Here is a 22,471-nt window from a genome sequence, read left to right on the forward strand (position 1 = left end):
TAAATCATCTCTTTATAGACACTGCCTCAAAAATGAACAAGTATGGAACCCCAAAAACCACAGGCTATTATTGCCTTCCTGCCTTTTGTTACATCAGTGAAATGCATAAATATAAATTCATACCACAATTCTGATGTGTTTTTAGCTGGTTCTAATAACTTTTAGAGCTGGTTATGAATCCACTTACTAACACTCACTTTCCTCAGTGATGCACATAAATTCAACCATTAATTATAAATCTTTTTTAAGTCAAAGCAAGTGTACTGGGAACAGAGAATAAAGTACACCTCAAAATTCTTTATTTAACTAGACTTTGATTTTGGCATGACCCATGTTTCATAGTTTCATATTCAGTTCTCTGTCCCTCAAACTCCTACTTCCTCATTTTCTTCTATTGATCTGTACTGTTACCCTGGTCTTGTTTTGTGAAACAAGTGACATGCTTTCATATTAAAGCATTACTATTTAAAAGAAGTCCTATAAAGGGGGCAATAAGAATAAGAAAGCGTTTGGGTAATCATGGGTGAGAAGGATTTTCTAGAGGAGTTGCTTTCTGGCACCAGTCATACTCCATCACATAAGTGAACACTTGCCTATTCAACTTTGCACTAGCAGATCTGGAGAACAACCAAATGCTATTTAAAAACCTATCATGGAAAAAATAAAAATAAAAACCTATCATGGGACACTTGGGTGGCTCAGTCAGTTAAATGACTGACTCTTGATTTCAGCTCAGGTCATGATCTCAGGGTCCTGGGATCAAGCCCCGAGTCAGGCTCCACACTTACTGGGGAGTCTGCTTGAGGATTCTCTCTCCCTCACTCTCTGACCCTCCCCTGCTCTCTCTAAAATGAATAAATTAATTTAAAAAAAACCATATTGCTATATTGCAACCACTTCAAGATAAAGGTATAAAAAGTAATGGCAGAAAACACACCTGCAGTTTTGGGAGTCTTTCCCACAGCTACCCAAGTCTAAATACTGAACATCAGGATCCTGAGGGGTCTCCTGTTAGAGAATGTAATGATGCTGTGGCTTCTATTTTGATGGCTCAAAAGCTTTTATGCTCACCACTGCTGTGGGGAATTCTAGGGCTGGGTTTTTATATTTTGCAGTTAGTACAAGTATAGCAATTTCCAGAAACAGAAGTCCTTGAGCAATGCTACCTGCCCTTTTGTATCCTTTCCTGTCAATCTGAGGCACAATATGGGTTATTTCAGGAATATAGGCTGCCCAGTGAAGGTCAGGACAACTGCCAAGAAGAGGTCAACCTCTAGAGAGAAATCCAGATGATGTAATTTTTAAGCAAAGGAGCTGGTGAGCCATATCATTACCACTCCCTAGGAGGTGCTGGCTTAGCCAGGGCAGGACAACAAGGATACAGACAAACTCACTGGATAAATTTGTACATGAACCTATGCCCTACCAGATGCGGTCTATTCTTGGTTATACTAAAGGAAGGTAGAAAACATACTGCATTTGTTAGCAATTAGCTCATTTTCTTATGCAAATATTAATCAAATCATGAAAGTAAAGCTGAAAAGAAGGGACATCTAAGCCAAGAGCTGAAAGCTGAGGAAGAGTCAGACAAGTAGAAGGAGAAGGAATATGTTCTAGACAGAGGCATGGGAAATCAAAGTACATTTAAAGAACTGAAAGAAGCTGGGATGCCTGGAGGCTCAGTGGGTGAGCATCTACCTTTGGTTCAGGGCGTGATCCTGGAGTCCTGGGATCGAGTCTCACATCAGGCTCCTTGCTAGGAGCCTGCTTCTCCCTCTGTCTGTGTCTCTGCCCCTCTCTCTGTGTCTCTCATGAATAAATTAATAAAATCTTAAAAAAAAAAAAGAACTGAAGGAAGCGAGGATATAGAACACAGAGTAGGGCAAAGAGAAAGAAGAGATGAAGCTAGAAACTAAGTGTCAAATCATACATGGTTTACAGAACCTGTTAGGAAGTTAAAATTTATCCATGAAGAGTGGGGGATCATTGAAAGGTTTTAAGCCAATGAGTGACAAGTCTTGCATTTTAGAGAAAGCATGCTGCTTCCACTGTGAAGACGACAGTGGGCAGGGCAAGAACGGGCATCCCAAGGAGAAGGCCCCCAAGGCCCTGCAAGCACAAGATGGTGGTGGCCTTTATGACACTGCCCATGGGAGTGAAGAGAAATGACAGTTGTGATGTGATGAGCTTCAGTGGCTTGACTGAATAGGGCAGGATGGCAAAGGAAGAGAGGCCAAGATGATGCCTGCAGTCTTGGCTGGGCAACTGAGGGGAAGTGCATTTCATTCACTGACACAAGACACAAGAGGAGAAACAGTTTTAAGGAGGTGATTATGGGTTTGTTTTTACCCTGTTGTGTCTGAGATGCTTATGGTGCATCCAGTGTAAACTCCCAGCAGGCAGGTGGGCAGTGGTTAATTGGAGAGAGGGATATCCCTATTAAACAGGGCACTAACTCCTTGGAGCAGTTGCTTAGTAAAGAACTATCGAGGGATCCCTGGGTGGCGCAGCGGTTTGGCACCTGTCTTTGGCCCAGGGCGCGATCCTGGAGACCCGGGATCGAATCCCACATCGGGCTCCCGGTGCATGGAGCCTGCTTCTCCCTCTGCCTATGTCTCTGCCTCTCTCTCTCTCTCTCTCTCTCTCTCTCTCTCTGTGGGACTATCATAAATAAATAAAAATTAAAAAAAATTAAAAAAAAAAAAAAGAACTATCGAGATGCCCAACTTCTTGGGTTTGACTTTGCAAATGTACTACTCAGTACCTCTGGCCTCCGTCACCATAAACCATAATCACTATAAACTATCACCTAGATTTCAGGCCACTGATGATGAGGGCAACATGCAAGAGAAGGAACAGACAAGTCCAAGCCCATTACTATTTAAAGAGAAAAATCTACTTGGTTATTTCTTGAGAGAAAGAAATTAGAAAATAAAAAAAAAAGAAACCTTTTCCCCCCCATACTTAGTAGGGTACAAGTTTTAAAATTGCACAGTGATATCAGAAACACGAATTGGTAAGTATCATGTTGATACAGACTAAAATGTTGCTACTGGCAGAATCATTAACTGCTTTGGAGATGGCTCAGATCCCTACTCATCTAGCACAGGAAGGAGCTCACATCCTGATGCTCGGTGAGGGCTGCCATCCTGACCTGACAGCAGAGAGCCATGATCTCAATGGCCAAGAAGCCATGGTTAATGTGAAACATATAGACCAGGCTACATACTGCATCTCAGACATACAATAAAGAAAAGTTTTCAAAAATAGTGATCTCCTTTAACTTTGAAAATGCCTACTTTAAAAAAAAAAAGAAAAGAAAATGCCTACTTTTAACTGAGGGAAAAGGAGGCTGTAGCATAATTCCTTAGAGCAATGAGTTATCTAGTTATAAAACTCATAGGATGTACAGCCTAGCTTCTCGTTTCCTCTTCTTAAATACAATATTTAATTCAATTACTTTGCTTTATTTTTTTTTCAGGAGACATGGTCAATCGGTTATACCTTTTATTAGCCAGATCTTATACTATGTTCCAGTTGAGGGTTCCAAGATCCCCCTGAAAATGTGAATTGTGCACAGACCTTGGCATACAAGAAAGTGTCTGCATTTTTCTGGGAAGAGGGTCTAGAATCCTCAGATTCCTAAAACAGGTGACATTCAAAACAGACTAAGAATCACTATGGCTATGTTCTAGTATGATTCTACTACAGCATAGAGTAAAAATATAGAGCATAAATTAGGGGTTGACAGATTTTCTTTTCTCTTAAGGATATGTTTACTTTTGTAGGACCATTATCTGGAAAGAACCTCAAAAGGTAACAAGTTCATCCACCTGCCTTTAGGCGAAATACCTCCAAAATTATCCAAGTCAGATGAAAACTGAAAGTCTGTTTATTTCTCCCTATGGGAAAGTAATTCCAGCACCTCATTCTGTAACCTATTACATTTTTTAACAACCACTATAAAATTTATCTTTGGTCTATATGTGCTCTAGTTTAGGTCCTAAATTGCCTTATTACTATTTTTCTTCACTTTATACACAGCAATAAATGTGTGTTAATCTTTTCCAGAGAAGATAGATGGCAATGTTCTTGTCACGGTCCATTTTTAAAACCAGTGATTCTGGTGATCAATGTGTATATACACAACACAGCTCACACAAGTTAGGCAGACGTCTGGCCATATACTAGAATATAAGTGTGATCAAGTTACTGGTAACGAGAGTTCACCGTCTCAAAGAGCTAGGGGGAAATCTCACAGATGACACAGGGCAGGAAGAAGAGACTCTCCTGCTGTTTTGGTCAGTCGGAAGTGTGAATGTGAAGCATCTGGTGAAGATCCAACTTAACCACCGGCCCAGAAAGTGTGGTCCGTCAACAGCCCTCAGCCCTAGCCTGACGTGTGATTATAGTTCCCTTGCCCTCCCCAAGGAAAACTGTGCACTCCAGCCTGCCATGTACGCTGGTAACCTGACTCCCTATTCCAAAGCCTAGCTTTGCTTCCTGTGGTCCTCTTTACATGAATACTGGGCCTCCCACCAACAGTGGCACCCTGTCCCAATATTGCCTAGGATTCATTTGCACACTGAAGGGTTGTTTCCTGCTTTCCCAGGGCAGTGGACCCACTTTGGCCCCACGGCAACCCAGGAAATTTGTCCATTGTCCTGCGGGTTGCAGTCATGACTTCTCCAATAAGATCTGACCCAGAGCGTCAGGGTAGGGGTGCTCCAGATCAAGTCTGCCCTCCCTTGAGTACTCTTGTTCAGCTTTCGGGCACCTTACAGAGTTCTTCCTAAATCTTAGGGTTACTCTTTTTTTTTCATAGTTAATAATGTTTTATATTAAAATTCTCCTATTTAAATCACTGTGTGGTTTCTGCCTTCTGATTGGGCCCAGACTGAAATAATCACAATGAAAACTTATTCTTTGATTACACTCATGGGTAGTACTTGCTAACAGTGCATCTTCTATTGTTCTTAGTTTTCTTTCTAGTTTAACTGTATTGTGGTTAAAGAATGTGGTCTGTACAATCCCTACTTACTGGAATTTATTGATATCCTTTTAGCTACTGCATGGCCAACTTTTCATTTTTTTTATTTTTTTATTTTTTATTATTATTTTTTTTTATGGCCAACTTTTTAAAGATGTTTCTGGAAAACTGAAAAGAAGGTACAGTTTCTGTTTTCAGGGTACAGAGATGGATCTATTTCTCTTAGCTCATTCTTATTAAAATATTTATACCCTTTATACGGGGGTCAGCAAACTTTTTCTGTGAAGAGCCAAAGAGTAAATAATATAGACTTGTGAACTATAAGGTCTGTGTTGTAACTCAACTCTTATCAAGGAGCAAAAGTAACCACAGACAATATGTAAACAAATGCTCTATGTAAACAAATGCTCTGTGTGGCTGTATTCAATAAAACTTTACTTACAAAAATAGGCAGTGCAGGGGTGGAGGGCACCTGGGTGTTCCTGGGAGCCAGCCCTGTGTCCATCAGGCTCCCTGCTTAGCATGGAGCCTGCTTGTCCCTCTCCCAACCTCCTCTGCTCCTCCCTGTGCATGCGCGCACATTCTCTCTCTCCCTCTCTCTCAAATAAATAACAAAATCTTTAAAAAAAAAAAAACAGTCAGACAAATGCAGAATCCACTCTAGGTAAAACTTCTAGGACACTCTTTTTCACACATATATTATAGACCAGGTTTTGGTGTTTACTACATTCTCAGATTTGCTTTCTTTAATAGGTCAGTTTATTCTAATTAGATTTATTGTCAAACTTCTCTTTGATCTTAATTTTATTCTTATTTTATATTTTCTTTCTAAATATTTTTTAATAGTAAGTGTAAGGTTTAATGTACAAAAAAAGCTTTTAACAGAACCAAGAGAAGGATTCTACAATGATAAGGAATAAAATTCACAGGAGGATAGAACTATGAACCTTTTTGTGTCAAATATTAGAGCACGGAACTATATAAACAAAAGGACCAAAAACACACAGGATGAAATTCAAAAAACTCAGCAGTATTGAGAGGTTTAACTCCTCTTTCTCATTGCTTCACAGACCAAGTAGATAAAAATAATGATGCAGAGCAAGGGTTAATAAACTGTGGCCTGTGGGCTAACTCTGGCCCACTACCTATTTGTCAATTTTTAAAATTTTTATATTTTATTATTTTTTCAAAAGATTATTTATTTGAGAGAGAGACTGAGAGAGAGAGAGAGAGAGAGAGAGAGAGAGAGAGAGAGAGAGAGAGAGAGAGCGCATATGCTTGGAGGGGCAGAGGGAGAGGTAGAGAGAAAATCTCCAGCAGATTCTCTGCAGAGCGCAGAGCCTAATGCAGGGCTGATCCCACAACTTGGAGATCAGGACCTGAGCTGAAATCAAGAGTCAGAAGCTCAACAGACTGAGCCACACAGGTGCCTCTTCATCTGTCTTTCTTAAGATATATCTTCTTCATTTGTCTTTTTAAACATTTTTCTCTATAATTATTATCCTATGTTTCATATATTGCATCAGTTTATATATATGCATATATGTTTTTTTAATTTCATGTCATTTTGAGTCTCTTATATAAGAGAGTCCTAGTTTGTGTTAGTCTTTCTTCTGTTCATTGGAGCCTCATCTGTTTTCTGCCCTTAGCCTCTCTGGGTTCAGCCTCCACACTCTGAACTAGAGCGCCCATGTTCTATTTTCCATGTAGCTTCATTCAAAAGGTATTTTACACCAAACATCCTTCCACTCTGGGGCTTGGGGATGTTCCCTCAGGTTGCAGGATGTTCCCTCACTTCATTGTGAACTCACTGCCACTTTTTTTGTGGGTGCTCTACTCTGCATATGCCATTATTTAAAATAACCCAGAATTGATGGATTTTTTTCCTCTCTTTTTCTCCTTACCCCATTGAACCAAACCTTTATTTGCTAAATACAATTAGGTCGAAGGAATTATTCATCCAAACTGCATTTGCCTTCCTTTGAAAGGCACAGAGCAGAAAAAGACAAATCCTAGTAGCTTTGAGAGAACTGAGGAACTGCCTCTGTCAAGACTGAAAGCTACCAGACCTGAGTTCCCAGGGGGTTATAGGGACTCTCAGCCTTTGGATCCCCAAATATGGAGAGGTTTTCAGGAGTCTTCATGGAATTTCAACAACCTGCCCTCTGACTGGCTGCTCTGTAGGAGTCATGAGTCTAGGGACTGGGTCCTCTTCAAGTTTGGGTCAAATTGTTTAGTTGGTCCAAATTCCAAGTTTCTACTAGGCTCTTTCCATATATTTGGTGGTCTTGTGTTATCCTATTTACTATCTCTGTAGAGATTTAGGGGAGTATGTCCTAGGTCGACGTGCATGCTTCTGCATTCCTCAGGAGTCCTATATGCCAAGTTCAACTCTAAAAATATCTTTGTGAGAGAGAACTGGTCTCCATAATGATTTCTTCTTCCTTCTTGGAATTCATTTCTTAAATTTTCTACCACCCATTAAGAATGGATTTGAGAATCTGCCTTAAATACCTATTGAAATGAGTGATAAGCCATCTAGTTTTAAAATAAAGTAGAAATTTAGGGATGCCTCTGGTGGCTTAGTGGTTGAGTGTCTGCCTTTGGCTAAAGTTGTGATTCCCAGGTCCTGGGATCAAATTTTGCGTTCGGCTCCCTGTAGGGAGCCTGCTTCTCCCTCTGCCTATGTCTCTGCCTCTCTCATGAATAAATAAAATCTTTTTAAAAAATTAAAATAAAATAAAATAAAGTAGAAATTTAGTATTCCTGGGTCAAATAATCTTCTGAAATTTCTTTTGGTTCTAGCTTGGAAAGAACTAAAGTGGCAGAGAAATTCAAGGCATCATGAAATTCAAGTAAAATTACTTTCACCTCAGCAATGTTCTGAAGGATGCACAAACAGGTGAGCTCTTACCAGAGGAATGAGCAGGCTGATGAGGTCTGTCAGAGGTTTGCTCAGCAGCAGCAGGTCCTCCGCAGCCTGAGTGTCCCCTCCTGAGCCAGACTTCTGGGCCTTGAGCAGGGAGAAGAAAAGGGAGGGGTGTTGGAGATTAGTCGGTTTGGCCATAGGAGACAGATCCACTCAGTGTAGGAGAGGAAGGGGGCTGAGGAAGCAATGCCCTGTGGCCCCCTGAGGAGTAGCCAGCCTTGTTGTAACAGGACACAAAGAGCACACCCAGTGCCACTGCCACCAGCACGGGCTACACAGGCAGACCTGGGCAGTCCACAGCAATACCAACACTGTCCCTGAAAGAACAATGTTGGTGTTCATGTACTATGGAGGGGACTCTATCTTTCCAACCATGCTGAGATGAGGTGCTGTCACCCCCATCTTTCAGGTGAGAAAACTGAAGTTCAGAGAAGTTAAATAATTTGTCAAAGGCCCTACAGACAATGAGAGACAAAGCCGGACTCCAAATCCCAGATGTTCATTTCTCGGGGGCATTTTTATGCACACTATCTAATGCATACCATCATCGTATAGTTCTGCTAGGCTTGCCTTCTCTGTATGCATGTGCATGCTTGAATAGCATCTAGAATATTAGTCCAATGAACCAGTGCACGGGGAGGCCCCAGACACAGGTTGACATTGCTTAGGAAGGATGGGCTTAAATTGCATTGGAAAGAGGAAATGAGGAGTGAGCGGCTCTACTTGGAAGTGTGTCTTCTTCCAGGAGTTTTATGAGGCGGTCTAGTCTCTGCTTTGAGGGGTGAATAATTTTATATTGAAAAAAGGCACAGACTATTGTGCTTGCTCCAGTATATACACATTACATTCACACACTTTCTGTTTCTAATTTTACTCAGAAGAAACCAAACTACTTGTATGCAATGATCTCTGCCAGAGCCTTCAGAGCAGGCTGTAGACTGCCTGTCTTGGATTATTAGCCTGGACTCCAGGACCCTTCTCATGAAGGGCCAGCTCCTTCTGGACAAAATTTGAGCTGCTTGCTTTCTCTGGCTCAGAGGGACTCGATTAAAAAAGCATACACCTGCCTTTTAACAACCTGCACCTCTCTATAGCCAAGGGGAACCACAGTAATCTTAGCACGGAGCTTCCCTCTCCGCTCCCCACCCCCACTTCTGGCCTTCCCAACTGACTTTACCAGAAAGGTAGGATTTCCTTCCAGAAAACAAATGTGCAACCCCAACCCAGAGGTCTGAACCCTTCTGACCCTTGGCTGTTGATCCCGCCTTCTGGAGCACAGTGGGAGATAGAATCCTGGCCTTTTCACATTAACACATCATCCTTTAGAGCAAACGGATTCTCTCTTGGGAAAGATCAGACAGTCTTGCAAACAAGCACCTAGGCCGGGAGGGGGCATGATGGCACTGCTTCCTTCCCAAACGTGGAAGCAAGCAGATGGTGCCACAAGAACAAGTGGACCCTGTGGGACTCTTTCCATCAGGACATCCAGTGTCCTCCATATCCTCTAAATCTACATAGTCATTTCTTATTGTTCCCAAGAAACATCCAGACTCTCCCCCACCAAGATTCAGGTAACACCTCCTTGCAAAGCTGCCAAGGGTTCTGGAAAGAGCATGCTGCCTCTCCACACAACAGAGAAGTTCACACCAGAAATGCAAGAGAAACTTCTCTCCTTACAAAAATATGGGACTGCAGCGGATGCTTTGTGCATGGAGGGATCCCGGCAGGGGCTCCCACAGTAAGAAAAATGGAAGCTGAGCAACAATTTCAGAGGCCCAGGCCCCCCTCCCCTCTCTATCTCAGGTCCCTAATGTCACACTCCCTAGAGGCAACCTCTTAATACCCAGATCTATGGCCCACTGTGTGCATTTTGTAAAGGGCTCTCTCCACAGCAAGGAAGTTCTCTTTCTGCTATGATATAGCTATTGTCCTCTCCATTCAGGTCCTCTGCCCTTGCCTCTGGTCCATGACTCACTTGCCTCTGTCATGGCCATAGGGTAACTTGCCCCACTCCCAGGCATCCAGTGTTCTTGACCCATCCAGTTATAGTCTAAGCAAGAGAAGATGGTAGACTGCACTGGAGCCTGAGCAATAGGGTTTGAGAGAAATGACTGGACTTACTAGATATTTAAGGTAAAATCTATATTAGTGGTAACACATTAGATGTAGAATATGAAAAAGAAAAATTTTAATGATGACTCCCAGGTTTCTAGTATGCACAGCAGGAGGAAGGTGGCTGACCTTGTGGGCAGCAGAATGTTTTGGGGAGGCAAATGCTGAATTTAGTTTTGGACATGTTGAATTTGAGATGACAACGGGGTGTTCTATCTAGCGATCCTTTTGAGAAAGCTGCTGGATCTCTAAGGATGAATTTCATGGGAGGACTCTGGGTGGAAATATAAACTTAATATTCTTAAACAGATAAAATCTGGGAATGTCAACTGATGAGCCACTTTTATTATTAAATGGCAATATGTCATTACTCAAAATGAGATAAAGGAGTATAGCATTAAAAGATAAAAATAAACAAATGGCCAGGGGAAATATAATTCTATTCTATCTAACTGCTACATGAATCTAGTGGCAGGTAGTAGGTACTCAAGAGAGTTGTTAAATGAAACACGGAGGTGGGCATCTGGGTGGCTCAGTTGGTGAAGCACCTGCCTTCGGCTCAGGTCATGATTTCAGGGTGCTGGGATCGAGACACCTACATCAGGTTTCCCACTTAGCGGGGAGTCTGATTCTTCCTCTCCCTCTGCCCCTCCCCCTGCTTACTTTCTCTCTGTCAAGTAAAGAAGTAAAATCTTTTTTAAAAAATTAAAAAAAAAAAAGAAACACAGAGATAAGGCAGTTGTAGAGAACAGGAGAGAGTCAGTTCCTCAGGTAGCTGCTCTCTGACATCCCTAGCAGTTTAAGTACAAAATGGACAAGCTGCAATGGTGGGGCCCAGGGCAATTCAGCACTCACCGTGCTCCCCAATTATCATCACATGTGTACTCACAATGCACAGATGACATGATTTGGCCCCTACTCTGTAGGGTCTTGTGGTCTGCTCAAAAGGATAGCATGCTTACCAATGACTGGGCTGAAGGCAGAGTGTGAAAAGTGACATAGAGGTGGACCCAGTTGGAGTGGTGAGGGGAAGTAAGAGAGGGTGACATGTGACTTTGTCATTTTGATGGTGGGAAGGAGGTCTACAGGGGAATAGTGTGGAGGGCGGTGTTTCAGGGGCTGGGGACGGTAGGAGGAAAGGCACAGGGAGTGAGATACGAAGAGCCGAATGTTTGGCGTGGGTGTGGACAGCGCAGAGGCCTGGAAGGCACCCTAGGGCTGGATCATACAAGGCCTTGACTATCTCACCAACAAGTATGAAGAGCCCATCTCAGATAATGAGATGTTGTTGAGGTTTGCCAAGGAAGGGAGAGGCCTGGTGAGGATTAGAGGCAATGGCAGAAAAACCTCCCTTGCATTCAGCAACCAGGCAAAGGGTAGCTCATGGGCAAGAGCAACAAGGGGAACATGACAGAGGAGTCCAACTGGATAATTTCCAGAGCTATGGAAAACAGACTACAGCCCTCACTAATGATAGTCTTTAAGTGTGTGCAAGTCAAAGGAGGACTCATGGCCACATTCCAGGCTTTGAGCAACACCACCAGCACGTCTGCAGCACCAGCATAGAAACAGTCCATGTTCTAGGACTATCATTTCGCAAATGATAGTCAAGGCCCAGATTGGTGGTGGTGGTGGTGGCGGGGCGGGGGGGGGGGGGGTGTCAGGTGACCTGGATTTTAATATTGAATTGGGCTTCCCCAACCCCCAAAACTCGCCTAGGTTCTCTTCCCATGTTTACCCTGCAGCATTCTGTAACTCACAGTAGCTGCTGCTCACAGATATAATGGGATGATGATTTCCTTGCCATTTGTGTACTGACGGTCTTCCCTCCGAAACTGCAAGCCCCCTGAGTGCTAACACCCTTCCTTTCCAGATCCCTGCTGAATTCTCAGAACCTAGCCCTGTCCTGGGTGAATAAGTACAAAAACAAACCATAAATTACTAGTTCATAAGCCTTTCAGGAGTCAGTTTAGTCTCTGAACTATTTAGAACTATGGCCTGAGCAGCCTCCCACATGCCAGGACACAGACATGAGGAAGTCGTAGTCCACAGGAAGCCTTCTGGAAGCAGATTCCTTCTGGAAGCAGGGATGTGAAATGTTCTTGCTGTTAATGATGCAGCAGTCATTTCCTGCTTCCCTTCCCTGAGCCCGGCATATACAAGATACCACCTATACACATATATTCACATATATTTTCTTCTCTCATTTAATTCATACAATGACCCTGTAGGGCATTTCTTATCATTTCTACTCTGTACATGAGGAAATCAACATTAGGCAGGTGAACTTGCCCAGGGTCATACAGGTGGAAGGTGGTGTGGGTAGGATGTGCATCCAAGGCATTTTCACTTGCAAGGCCCATAGCACACCAGTGAGTCTGGAGCATGTACTGGTATATCCACTTCCATATCTCCCCCATACAACCCCCAGGAGGTTAAACCAGGGCTGACTTTGAATAACAAGGCATGTTGGCGCCAGGGACTAAATTTCCGATAGAGAGTCTAACAGTGCCTTCCCATGGTCCCCACCTCCCAAGAATACATTCTTACATCGTATCACGCTCCTTCCTGAAAAAGAAAATCTAAGCACTTATCATTTTAAACACTGGCAACCCTCAATTCTTCTACTTTACAGTAGTTTCTGTTAGAAGTAGATCACATTTTGAATGCAGAAGAATCCCCAGGGTGGAGCATGTTTATAAATGGAAGAGGTGACTTTGGGTTTGGAAAGTACTTCTAGCTCCGTGTTCTAGGAGGATGTGTTTTTGATACACATGCCATTTCTTTTTCCAGCTCTTTCCCCTGATTCAATTTCAAAGACTCTGTCAGACTGACACCAGTATATGAAGATCAAAGTCATAGTCAAGGCCAAAAGCAATATGTGACAGGTATTACGGGTGAAGATTTAGAAAGATGTTAGCAGTAAAACATACAGTGGTGTGGAAGAAATGAAAAAGTAAGACATAGTGATCTACCAGTATACTAGAAAATTTTTAAAAAACAGAATAAGAAAATATTTTGTATTAAGGAGTTTTAAAGATCCTTGAATCTCTCTTTAATCACTTGTAATAAAAGGATTTCTATTGTTCTGGAATTTTTAAAACTTCTGATCCCTTTTATCTATAATCTACAAAACATAATCTTTTACAGACTGATATCATCAAAGCATCTTGCAAGAGTACCTATCGACTGCACCTTGAAGAATTACCTAAAACCACTGTCAAGGCTGAAATAAGAAACAACATTTTCTGAAAAAACACTAGAAAAAAAGAGGAAAAGAGAAGAGAAATCCATGACTCAGAATTACAGAAGTACTTAACAGTGCTCTGTTCATTTGCAATGACTATAGATGAGCAAATAAAAAGAACTAGGTTGTTTGAAGGCCACTTCCACCTACCAGCTTTACAAGTTTGGGTTAAACATTAACTATAATGTTTACTGAGGGGATCTTGGAATTATTTATTAAACCATACTAGACAAGCTAAACACTTAACTGGCTCGACTTGGGATAAAAGATACCATTTATCAGAATGATGAATACTACAGACTAAACCAGAGTCTGGGGAATCATTCTTGGCTCTGCTACTATGACTCCTGGCAAAGTATCAAAACAGCTTGGTTTCAACTTGAGCTTCTGCATCTAGTCAAGCCAGGATACTACCATTTGATGTATATCTCTTGCAATTTTACCAGGATTTTAAATATAGCAATGAACTCAGTTTGGCTGTGTGCTTTCACATAATCTAAGTACCAGCAGACTCATTTAGTTAAATGAAATACATATGTGTGGGCACCTAATACTCAACAACAAAAAAAAAACTACTCAAACCCACATTCCCTTCCTTTCTTACAGCGTGACACAAAGTAAATCCAGGTTATAGTTTGGGGCAAATTGACTTTTTCAATGATCATACTGATTATACTTCTAGTCCTCAAAAACCATCTTGCAATTCCATGTTACTGGTCATAAAAGGAAGTGAGAGAATTTGTGTGTTGTACATGTATGTCTATGTGTGTACCTGTGCGTATACAAACACGTGTATGTGTGTGTGCATGTTTGCCTAAAATCTTAATCCATTGTCCATAGCAAGTTAATGCATCCTATTGAGTGTAGGCTGGAGTGCCGTCCCAACACTGGTAAGATGGCACACTGCTGGGCTGGTCCAAGGGTGCCTGTAGGCAAACGATCTCCATCAGGAGACTTACCCAACTGGGGCCTGGCTAGTCTTTCCTTTGTCCTTTCTTGCTTTCCTTTCAGATTGTGTGATCACTGGGAGGGCGCCTCGGTGGCTCAGTCAATTAAAAGTTTGGCTGTTGGGCAGCCTGGGTGGCTCAGTGGTTTAGTGCCGCCTTCAGCCCAGGACATGATCTTGGAGACCTGGGATCAAGTCCCATGTCAGGCTCCCTGCATGGAGCCTGCTTCTACCTCTGCCTGTGTCTCTGTCTCTCTCTCTCTCTCTCTCTGTGTCTCTCATGAATAAATAAGTAAAATCTTAAAAAAAAAAATTCTTCTTAAAAAAAAAAAAAAAGTTTGGCTGTTGATCTTAGCTCAGGTCCTGAACTCAGGGTTCTGAGTTCAAGCGCTGCATTGCATGGAGCCTATTTAAAAAAAAAAAAAAAAAAAAAGTTTACAGATTGTGTGATCACATTATGTATCCTTGACATTGGTCACCCCAATGACATTGGTTGGTCATGCCCAAGATGGCTTATCTGGTAGTCTCTACAGAATCATATGTTCTTCAAAAATAAAGACAGATTAGAGGAAGATCAGAGGAGAGAGAGAAGGGGAAGTATGACATGGTGTAGGGGTATTCAAGGCACAGCAGAGGCCCTGTACCTGTAGAGCCAGCCGGACAACACTGGATGTATAGGTCAGCATCCCGTGCAGAATATCAAGCAGGGAGAAGAGCAGCGCAGCCGCTGTCTCATTGTTGTTCTTATTGTCCACATCCAAGCACAATGTGGCAGTTTCAGTGAACAGGTCACAGACGTGACGGACCAGTCCTAAGGGTAAAAAAGGAGAAGGGTACAACATGCTTCATAAATTACAAAATAATGTGTCTCAGAAACCCAATGGGGCAGGCGTATGTGTAAACTCGAAGCAGTCCTTCAATTGCACTCATAGCAGATAGCCCCAGGCATGGTTTTTAAAAAGGCAGGTTTCCAGGTCTCACTCCCAGTCTGCTCAGGAGCCTGAGATGTGTTAAATAAGCTCCCCAAGTGATTTGATGTGAGGGTTCCCCAAATTACACATTGAGAAACACGATCCTAAGTGAACAGGCTTCACAAGAAGAGAGTGCTCCGGGGCACCAGAAGGAAACATGTTGCATAGGAACATCCTGTCCCCAGGTTCTCTGAAGGTACAGTTCTTCATGATGTGGATCAGGCTTTACAGGAGAACCCAGGGGACCCAAGGATCTACAAGTTATTGGGTCACTCCAAGAGGATAGAGCAATGAAGTGTATTTTTTTCCACATGCATTCCAAAAAAAAAAACAAAAAACTGAAATGAAGATCAACTATGATTTTAAGAAATCTGACATTTGGAAATTTCTAGGTTCTATCATTTTGTCTCTGCAAACCTCATACTAAGTTAATAGTGCAGGTGGTCTTCAACTTTTAGTTTGATGTAGTGTATCCCAAAAAAATGCATTTTCACAAGTAGGGGCATTGTTGCTTCCACTTGAATTGACATTTTTATTGATATTATGTATGTAGCATTACTCTTTGAATTCACAAAAATGATTCAGATGTAAATGTGGTGAAAATACAACACACAGTGTTATAAACCAGGACCTTTGGCATCAGTAGATCATCTGAATGTTCTAGAAAATTAAATCTTCAAAAATAACTATTTTACACAGCAGATGGTGGGGGGAGCTATACTGTAAGGTGGACTTTACTGGTCCTGCAATCCATTTGTCCCTAGTTTTCAGATGATCAATTGGATGAAAACTCTGCCAAGCACATCCATCCAAGCTTTGGTTATCTCTTCCAAACAAGGCCATTGTCATTTCCAGGAAAGCAATTTAGTTCTCCTAGACAAATGCAGAGTAATTCTTAGATTTCAAAATTAATTAATTTTGTCACTGAAGGCAGAAAGAAACCAAAATTATAGAGGCCTCATTCAACATTGCACTCCTTATGACAAGGGCTGGTACAAGTCACAAAGCTGAGGATAAATATATTTGAAGAGAAGGTAGAATTAACTATTGGCAAACTTTCTTTATCAATGACAAAGTTTTGAGGTTGGGTTTTTTTTTAAGATTATTTATTTGACAGAGAGAGAGCATAAGCAGAGAGAGCAGCAGAGGGAGAGGGAGAAGCAGACTCCTGCTGAGCAGGGAACCTGACATGAGGCTCGATCCCAGGACCCTGGGATCATGACCTGAGCCTAAGGCAGATGCTTAGCACACTGAGCCAGCCAGGCGCCCCTCGATGACAAGGTTTGCTTGCACATATCATCAATGACACACAGTACAGAAAAGCAATTATTATGACATGCACATGACACCAGAAGGCATTCTCCTCTGAGGTAGGCAGCATCACTCACTCGCGTGCCATGAATCGGCACACTGGTATTCATGAGTTGCAGGTAGGGCAAAAGGGCTATAAAGCACAGTGTTTGGTAAATACATGTTGCAGGAAGTTTTCCTTTGAGGGTTTATGATTACTTTGTGACACATCACGTAGATGGTCAAAGGTGCAGAGGGTGAGTACTGGGGAAGTGTAGCTATGTGAGCAGCAGAGAAGGATGTGGCTTTTCCGAAGGAGAGGTGGACACCTGGACATCCAGCTACCTGCTGCTTGATTCAGACTAAACAGCTGGTGAGCAACAGTGAGCCATCTTCCTAATCTTCATGCAGGCTTCAAGGAAAGAGTGCAAACAATGACTGCAATCGAACCCCCACTGGGATGGAAAGTCTTTCCGGTCTGCTATGTGGAACAGCAGGCAACAATTGCCAAGCTCTGACTTTACACACTCAAGTCACCAGCTGTCAGGGAAGGTGCTCATAGGAGATTAGAAATGAAGCATGACATGAAGTATTTCTCCACAGCAGTGATAATGCCAGCAAGCTCATTAGTATGATGTCAAGTGGTCTATTCTCAGCCATACATTCAGTGCTCTTTATGGCCAGAATTTTCACTTCAGGGTCAAAATATATGTTTTTCTCATTTAAACTTTTTATTATGGAGACGAAGAAAGACACATGATGGTTTTGTAAAAGGAATCCCCATCACTTTCCTCAATAATTATCAATAGTTTTGCTCATCTTAGTTTAATCTAGTTCCACTTTTTTTTCTTATGATTTTAAAGCAAATACCAGATATAATCTTATTTTTCCTGTAAATACTTCTGTATAGTCAACAGATAAAGATTCTTTTAAAAAAAAACATTATTACCACTTAATAAAATGAAATTTATTTACTATGGGTGATACCCAGCCTATGTTCAAAACTCAACTGTCTCAAAATTGTCTTTTTTAGGATTAGTTGCTGAAATCAGGATACAAACCAGGTCCACACATTTCATTTGGTTGCAGACCTTAAGTCTCCTTTAATGTCTAACAGTCTTTCCCCTGCCTGCAATTTTCATGCCATTTATTTTTGGAGAAGTTAGATCATTTTTTCCTGTAGATATTCTTGTGGTTCCTCCATCCCTGTATTTCCTGTAAAATGGTAATTGTAGTGACCAGAGACTCCATTTAATTCTGGCTCAATTATTTTGGCAATAAGACTTGGGGCTGGGTCTCTACATGTCCTGTTGCATCATATCTGGAAGGATACACTGTCTAGTTGTTCCACACTTAACAATGTTAAAATTGATCAAGTTCAGGAGTAGTTAGCCTAACCCAGTCATTATAAAGTTTCCCATCAAATGTTACCTACTAATGACCACTGTCTAGTCCCATCATTTCATTAGACAATGGTTATATAGTAAGTTTCTAATTCTATCATTCCTTCTGTATTTTTTCAGCTGGTTTTCTTCTATAAAGAATCTTCTTGGGGTGCCTCAGTGGCTCAGTCCATTAAGCATCTACCGTTGGCTCAGGTCATGATCCTGGGGTCCTAGGATGAGCCTACATCACATGGAGGGGGAGAAATCCCTGCTCAGCAGGGAATCTGCTTCTCCCTTTCCCTCTGCCCCACCCCTAGCTCCTGAGCTCTTAAATTCACTGGTGTACCTTCTCTCTCTCTTTCAGAGAAAGAAAGAATCTTATTTTATTAATGGTTTGGGTATCATAAAATATGGTTTGTAAAGGAAAGACAAGATATATGTTTGATAAACGTTTCTTTGTTATCATTTACCAGTTTTCAGAACCATGATTTTGGAGTATTAGCAATTACCAAATGTGACAAATGGGGGAGTGATTGGGGAAGCGAGAAAAAACCAAGAAGTTACTAAATTAGTTCATTTTGTGACATCATTGTGAATACAGTGGATTTTTAAAGAATACATTTTATGGATTTCAATGGATTCAATCTTTTTTTTTTAATGTTCAACTTATTTCCATCTTTGGCTATTAACAGCCCCTTGAAAATGTCCTAGCCTTTGCTATAATATGTCCCAATTTCATCTCAGGAATTCCTGCCTCAAAGATATTAAATAAAATGAATTAAAAAGCTTTATGAAGAGTTTAAAAAATAAAAAATTCCTGTCTCAGACTGGGCATTAGCTACTTCTCCAAAAATCTTGGTTTAAGAAGAAACTGTATTTAGAAACCACAGTCTGAGGACCAGGGATGCTCATTGCTACAACGTCATTGATTCAGTAGACAGAGATAAGAAGTATACATCCAAAAAAAAAAAAAAAAAAGAAGAAGTATACATCCATAAAAGAAAAACAATGACTTCATACAAATACTTCCAATTTCAGAGTCCAGAAATGGGCCCACACTTATATGGGTCACACAAATTTCAACAAGTGAATTCTTTATAAAAACATTCTTTTCAAAAAAAGGGGGTGGAAAAACTGAGTATCCATATGGAGAGAAGGATTCTTGACTACTACATCATATGATTTGCAAAATTAATTTCACATGAATCACAGATCTGCACACAAGAATTAAAACTGTAAAGGTTCTAGAATAAGATATAAGAAAAGATCTTTGTAACTAGGAAGCAGGCAAAATTTCTGAGGTCTCAAAAAGTATGGATCATTTAAAAATGAATAAGTTAAACTTCATCACAAAATTATTTACAACATAGATATCTAATAAAAAGCTTATATCCAGAATACAGTTCATATAATTCAATAATAAAAAGATAATCAATTTTAAAGACTGGTAAAAGACTTAAACAGTTTGCTAAAGATGTTGGTCAATAAGCACATACAAAATGTTTAACATCATTAGTCACAAACAAAATGCAAATTAAAATCACAAGATACCACTACACACAAACAGGAATAATTAATAATGAAAAAAGCTGACAACACCAAATGTTGGTAAGGATGTGGAGTGACCAGTACTCATCCATTGCTGATAAGAAATAGTTGCAGTTTTTATTAATTTAAATAAACAGCATATTACCTAGCAATTCCACTCCTAGGTTTTTACCCAAGTGAAAACCTATATCCACTGAAAGACTCATTAGACCTTTGTTCAAAATAGCCCCAAACTAGAGTATAGCCTAAGTGTCAATACGAGAATGGGTGAACACATTAAGATATTCATACAATGGAATACTAGTCAACAGTAAAAAGAAATGAGCCACTGAATCCCACAAGGACATGGATGAATCTCAAAAAGGATGTTGAGAGATAAACACTACAAACAGGTATATAAACACAATGGTATGAATACATTTACATAAGGTTCTGAAAAAAAACCTTTTTTTTTTTTTCCCAGAAAAATAACCTGAGATCAGAACAGTAGTAGGCTCTAGGGAAGGGACAAGATAGAACCTTCTAAGGTGATGGAAATCTTGCATACTCTGACACAGCAGTCTGTGTGGGATGACAGCATTTACTGAGCATTGCTCTATGTCTGGCAATGGGCCTCTACTTGGCTTTTTACATTTTCTAAAAAATTTTTTAAAGATTTATTTATTTATTTATTCGAGAGAGAGAGAGAGAGAGAGAGAGAGAGAGAGAGGCAGAGACATAGGCAGAGGGAGAAGCAGGCTCCACGTAGGGAGCCCGACTTGGAACTTGATACTGGGACTCCAGGACCGCTCCCTGGGCCAAAGGCAGGCACTAAACCGCTGAGCCATCCAGGGATCCCCAAGCTTTTTACATTTAATACCTCACCTGAATTCTATAACAGATCTGTTAGGGAGATGCTAATATCTCCATTTTATATAAACGAAAAAAAACAAACTCCAGAACAGGTACTCAAATAACAAATTCAAGGTCACAGAGTTAAGTACAAGTTATAGAAGTGATTTGAATCCATGTATAACTCCAGAGTCCATATACTTTTGTCCATATACTTAGACTCTTAGACCAACCAGTGGGGAACTGAGACCAAAAGACCAATGAGTAGGCCACTGTGATCATGCCATAACCAAGTGGTGGTGGGAAGCAAGGAGGAAGGCAGACACATCACTAAAGAAGTGTGATTTGTTATTTGGTGGCAACAGTGGAATGGAGCCAGAAAGGGTAAGGAATAGGAGAACTGTGTCAGCACGGGAAGACATGGGGAGTGAGTTTTCTAGGCACTGTAAATTAGCTTTTAAGACATGATGAGTCTGTGATAACATCTGAAAGCCAATGCCCAGAGGCAGCTGGAGATTAAAAACTAGAAACTGGATGGTAGTTGAGACTGGAAAAACAGAAACTGAAGACAACCAGAGAGAGTGGAAGAGTTCCCGGAGGATAGTCAAGACAGACAAGCAAGATGAGCAGCACTGAGCAAATCCCAGACAGGGGCAGGGTTTATAGAGGAAAGGAAGGAAAAGGTGCTCATAGGGAAATCATCCTGATAGTATCATCATCATGTCATAGAGAAAAAGGAATGATGAAAATTTAAAAAGAAAAAACTGTCAAGGCTGTTTAATTGCCACAGTTCATAACCCTGAAGAAAGTTCACTGACTGGGTCATTTCCAGGCAATTAATGCCAGTCTTTGGTAATCCTTTGGCCTGAAGTCAAACTTCAAGTTACTGGATCTTTCTTGGTGCACTTTCCCCATAAACCCTGTACGCTTTGACATGTTTGCTTCCACACTGCGCCCAGAATTTCCCCAAGAGGGAGTTAGGGAATACTGCTTCTTGGAAGGAAGGACTTGAATCTGCATTCACATAGGCTGACAACATAAAGCTACCCACATTCACTATGGAAAAAAGTGAGGGACCACTCCTTCTCCCCTCATCTTACCCCAGGGGACTCAAGGATGGGATTGTGAATATTGGCAAAGCTCTGTGAATAAGCTGAAACACAACACATTCTACTAAAGTGGAGGAATAAATCTAAGGAGGCAAATGGAGGGAAAGGAAGTTAACATTCCCCTATTTGTTCTTTTATTCTCCACAGAGAAGTGTTAGTCAAGAGAAAGATACCCTCACCTCCGAGAGAGAGAGAGAGAGAGAGAGAGAGAGAGAGAGAGAGAGAGAGAGTCAAGTTCAAGGACATTGCCAGGACTGTATTCTTCACAGTGAAAATTCCCCCAAGGATTCAACTGTCAGTGGGCATGAGTGTATGGCTCTTTCCACTCTACTCTTCCACTGAAAAGACTGGTATACAGCATAGTCAGAGGCCTCCATCCCTGGAAAAGGCATGGGCATTCCTTTCATTGTTTGGGTTTTCTTTTTTTTTTCCTCTCTCCCTTCTCTCATCCAGACCCAGTCTGAGATTTAGTAGTTACCTGTGGCTTAAGTCAGCTCTGTTCCAGAGCCCTGGGCAAATGTACAGCCCTTGCTGTGTCTCCTGCCTCTGTTGGCACAAGCTGGTACACATCTGTGTGAAGCAAATAGGGAGGTTCTCCTGCTTGAGTGTTAAGATGCAAGACTGATATTTCAATACTAAGGCAAATACAAAGGGAAAGACACAGCCTACTTTGTTTCTAGTAGGGGGACCTAATATAGGAAGTAAGGCTAGACACAGCCTTTTATGGAGACGAGCACAATAAAGATTTCTGTGCCTTGCTTGCCTATGAGCTCCCTCAGAGATGCTGTACAAAGGCATCTGAAATGGTGCCTTAGCATTTCCCAGTCCTCTGGTCAAATGCCACCATAAGAACTTAATACTCCATCCTAACACTTCCAAAAGAAATCAGAATTCATTAAGCCACAGAACCCAAGAATTACTTTGCATTAATTACACCCAACTCATCAAAAATAAAATCCAAGAATTATTTTGTATTAATTATAAGCAAATCTCTAAAGGAGTCATCCCCATGAGTTATTTTCAAGTGTTTAATGTTCTGGGAATATTAATGTGCATGAGCTATTCCCAGCTCCTCCGGTCATTGTGTCCTGATTATATTATTACTTCTTCAAA

The 22,471-nt window shown here is 41.2% G+C and overlaps 1 protein-coding gene across 1 annotated transcript in view; it reads right to left on the reverse strand.

The window, feature by feature from the left end:
• ULK4 (unc-51 like kinase 4) overlaps positions 1-22,471 on the reverse strand; it is a 590,170-nt gene that overhangs the window by 168,423 nt on the left and 399,276 nt on the right. The window contains exons 33-34 of the mRNA XM_055321719.1: positions 14,869-15,035; positions 7,905-8,003 (exon numbers count right to left, since the gene is read on the reverse strand). Coding sequence (XP_055177694.1) covers positions 7,905-8,003; positions 14,869-15,035 — 266 coding nt within the window. The remainder of the gene's footprint in view (positions 1-7,904; positions 8,004-14,868; positions 15,036-22,471) is intronic.

Source organism: Nyctereutes procyonoides, unplaced genomic scaffold (assembly GCF_905146905.1).
Source record: "Nyctereutes procyonoides isolate TBG_1078 unplaced genomic scaffold, NYPRO_anot_genome, whole genome shotgun sequence".
Taxonomy (NCBI): domain Eukaryota; kingdom Metazoa; phylum Chordata; class Mammalia; order Carnivora; family Canidae; genus Nyctereutes; species Nyctereutes procyonoides.